The sequence below is a fragment of the Cryptomeria japonica genome, chromosome 6, assembly GCF_030272615.1.
Source record: "Cryptomeria japonica chromosome 6, Sugi_1.0, whole genome shotgun sequence".
Lineage (NCBI taxonomy): Eukaryota > Viridiplantae > Streptophyta > Pinopsida > Cupressales > Cupressaceae > Cryptomeria > Cryptomeria japonica.
The window spans coordinates 251,567,132-251,569,636 of record NC_081410.1 but is presented as its reverse complement, the minus strand read 5'-3'; the positions used below and the strand labels follow the sequence as shown (position 1 = coordinate 251,569,636).

At 41.8% G+C, this 2,505-nt stretch overlaps 1 protein-coding gene across 1 annotated transcript; it reads left to right on the top strand.

The window, feature by feature from the left end:
- Window positions 1-738: 738 nt before the first annotated feature.
- On the top strand, window positions 739-1,257 carry LOC131037501 (uncharacterized). The gene has a single exon (XM_057969663.2). The coding sequence runs from the start codon at window positions 739-741 to the stop codon at window positions 1,255-1,257; it is 519 nt and encodes a 172-aa protein (XP_057825646.2).
- The last annotated feature ends 1,248 nt before the right edge of the window (window positions 1,258-2,505 follow it).

Sequence of the window (2,505 nt, the reverse complement as noted above, 5' to 3'; positions counted from 1 at the left end):
TTGGGGAAAGGGTCTCAGACTACTTCTCCAACAACACTTGGAAAATTATGAAGGACTGCTGCCTTGATCAACCCCATCTCCTCCTTGTCACAAGAGAGTTGCAGACCCTTATGGTTGTAACCTTTCTCCCCCTCTTTACTAGAGATGACAAATTTATTTGGAAATGAGACCCCTCAGGGGAGTATTCTATTAAAATGGCCTACAATTGCTTGCTTCGAGAACCTACCTCGACTATCAATTGGAAGGAGGTTTGGAATCCTCAACTCATCCCAAAGATCAATTTCTTCTGGTGGACTGTTCTGCACAACAAAATCCTGACTCTGGACAACTTGGCTAAGCGGGGATTTCAGTTCCCTAACAGATGTATCCTTCGCAAAAACAAGGATGAAAGCCCCTCCCATCTCTTTCTCCAATGTGTCTTTGCTAGGGATCTCTGGGGGATGGTCTGCTATAAGCTTAATGTTAGCTGGACTCATAATGAAAATATGATGCATTTGTTGCAAGAGTTTTGGGGCACCTCTTCCAATCCTCTTATTCAACAACTATGGAGACAGATCCCCCCCCATTTCTATTGGTGCATTTGGAAGGAAAGGAATAATAGGATATTCAGGGATAAGAGGCCTCCTTGGAAGCTGTCTTTGCTTGCTTCCTTAAACTCATTATGGAGAACATCTCGGTGACCAGGTTTTGATTGGCTCCTACGCCCCCCTCTAAATGGGATTGGGAGATTTCTCACAAATGGAACCTGTTTGGTTCCCCCCTCTCCCTGGCTGCTACAAACTAAATTTTGATGGGGTTGCTAGACAGGGTCTTGCAGCAGGGGGAGGTGTCATTAGAACCCACAATGGGGCCCTGGTCGCTGCTTATGATGGGAATCTGAATGGCCACACTAGTAACCAAGCTGAAGCCATGGCCTTGGCTTGGGGAATCGAGTTTTCTCTCTCCATGGGCATTAGATGTATGTACATAGAAGGGGACTCTAAGCTCATCATTGATGTTGTCAAAGGGCAGAATAGGCTCAATTGGACCATTGAAGGCCCCATCAGGGACACTCTCAGGCTTATTTCTAGGCTTGAATCTTTCCGGATTATGCATGTGTTTAGGGGTAACGGGGTTGTTGATGCTCTTTTTGCCCTGGGGTTAACTAACATTGGTCTAAGATGTTGGAGGAGCCATACTTCTCTACCACCTCATGTCAACTTCCTTTTAATGGAAGAGAGAATTCAAACTCAAATTGATGATAAAGCTCTTGTTTAGCCTCATTACTACCCTCCTCCTCACCTCTGGATATCCTGGAAGGAGTTATTTTTAAAATTTAAATATGGGGAATATTCGTAGGACTATCACCAATTTTTGGCTGATCGGGACTGCTAGCTCAGCCATGAAAGGTGAGATTATATTTTGGTCCTCTTTTCTGGGTCACCATATAATGATGTACTGGACGGGCAATGATATGATGGGTTCCAGGTTGAGTTCAATGGTTGTAAAAAATTGACGTGGGCAACTTGTGCCATGTGCCCCCAAGATCATTACTATGTGTGCAATTTTTTATTTTAGGAATATTTCCTATGTGCCTAAAGTCATGTCTCAATTCATGACATGGCTCGCACAAGTCCCTTATTTCCAAGATTTCTAATGGAAATCATTCCGCCTTTTTGTGCCTTGATTGTCACCTTAGGATAAATTTATTTGGCCCTTGCAATATTGACATTGTTTTTTTCACTTAGGGTTGCATATGTGACATCCTCTATGAGGTCTTGTTTATGACGTCTACTAAACAAGATCTCTCTGCTAAGGAAATGGGGGGTGATAGAGTGCGCTATGTTGGCAATTGACACTCTATTGATTGGTTTCCCTATGTTGTCATTGATGGCAACATGATTTTGTGTTCCGACTTCATATGGTGTACCAGCAGGCACTTCACAGATTCTACACCGACACCGACACCGACACCGACAGGTCAGAAAGATTTCTTTGGTCACCGATAATGCAAGCCGACATGGTATAGAAAAGGTTATCGGTATTGGAGGCTGACATATCTTGGATCCAACATCGACAATTTGTTTTAATGTTTATATATTTGTGATATTTGGCCAACATGTAATATGATATTGTATATATCTTTGTAAGACAACATAAGGCATAAATTAGTATAGGGTATATAGGTTAGTTTGATTAGATCATATTTATAGAAAAATATGGATATAATGGAATGGTTATGCGAATGTAATTATTCAGAGAGATCATGTATGTGGGGAATTTATTGTAAGGGTTATTCCAGTAAAGGGTTTAGGGTTTCAGATCGGAATAGACGGAGCTTAAACCGGAATTGTATTCTGGCATAGAAGATGATATCTTAGTAGTTCACACTTCTCTGGATTGTTGTCTAGAACTTTATGTAGTCAGTGAGGCTCCTATTGTGATTGAGCAGTGTGCTCTAGGTTGTAAGCCTTCCAGCAAGTGTAGGCCCATTGTATATTGTAATATCTCTTCATATGGCCAATA

Coding starts and splice junctions, on each gene's coding strand:
- LOC131037501 (XM_057969663.2), top strand. CDS start 739: ATGGAACCTGTTTGGTTCCCCCCTCTCCCTGGCTGCTACAAACTAAAT.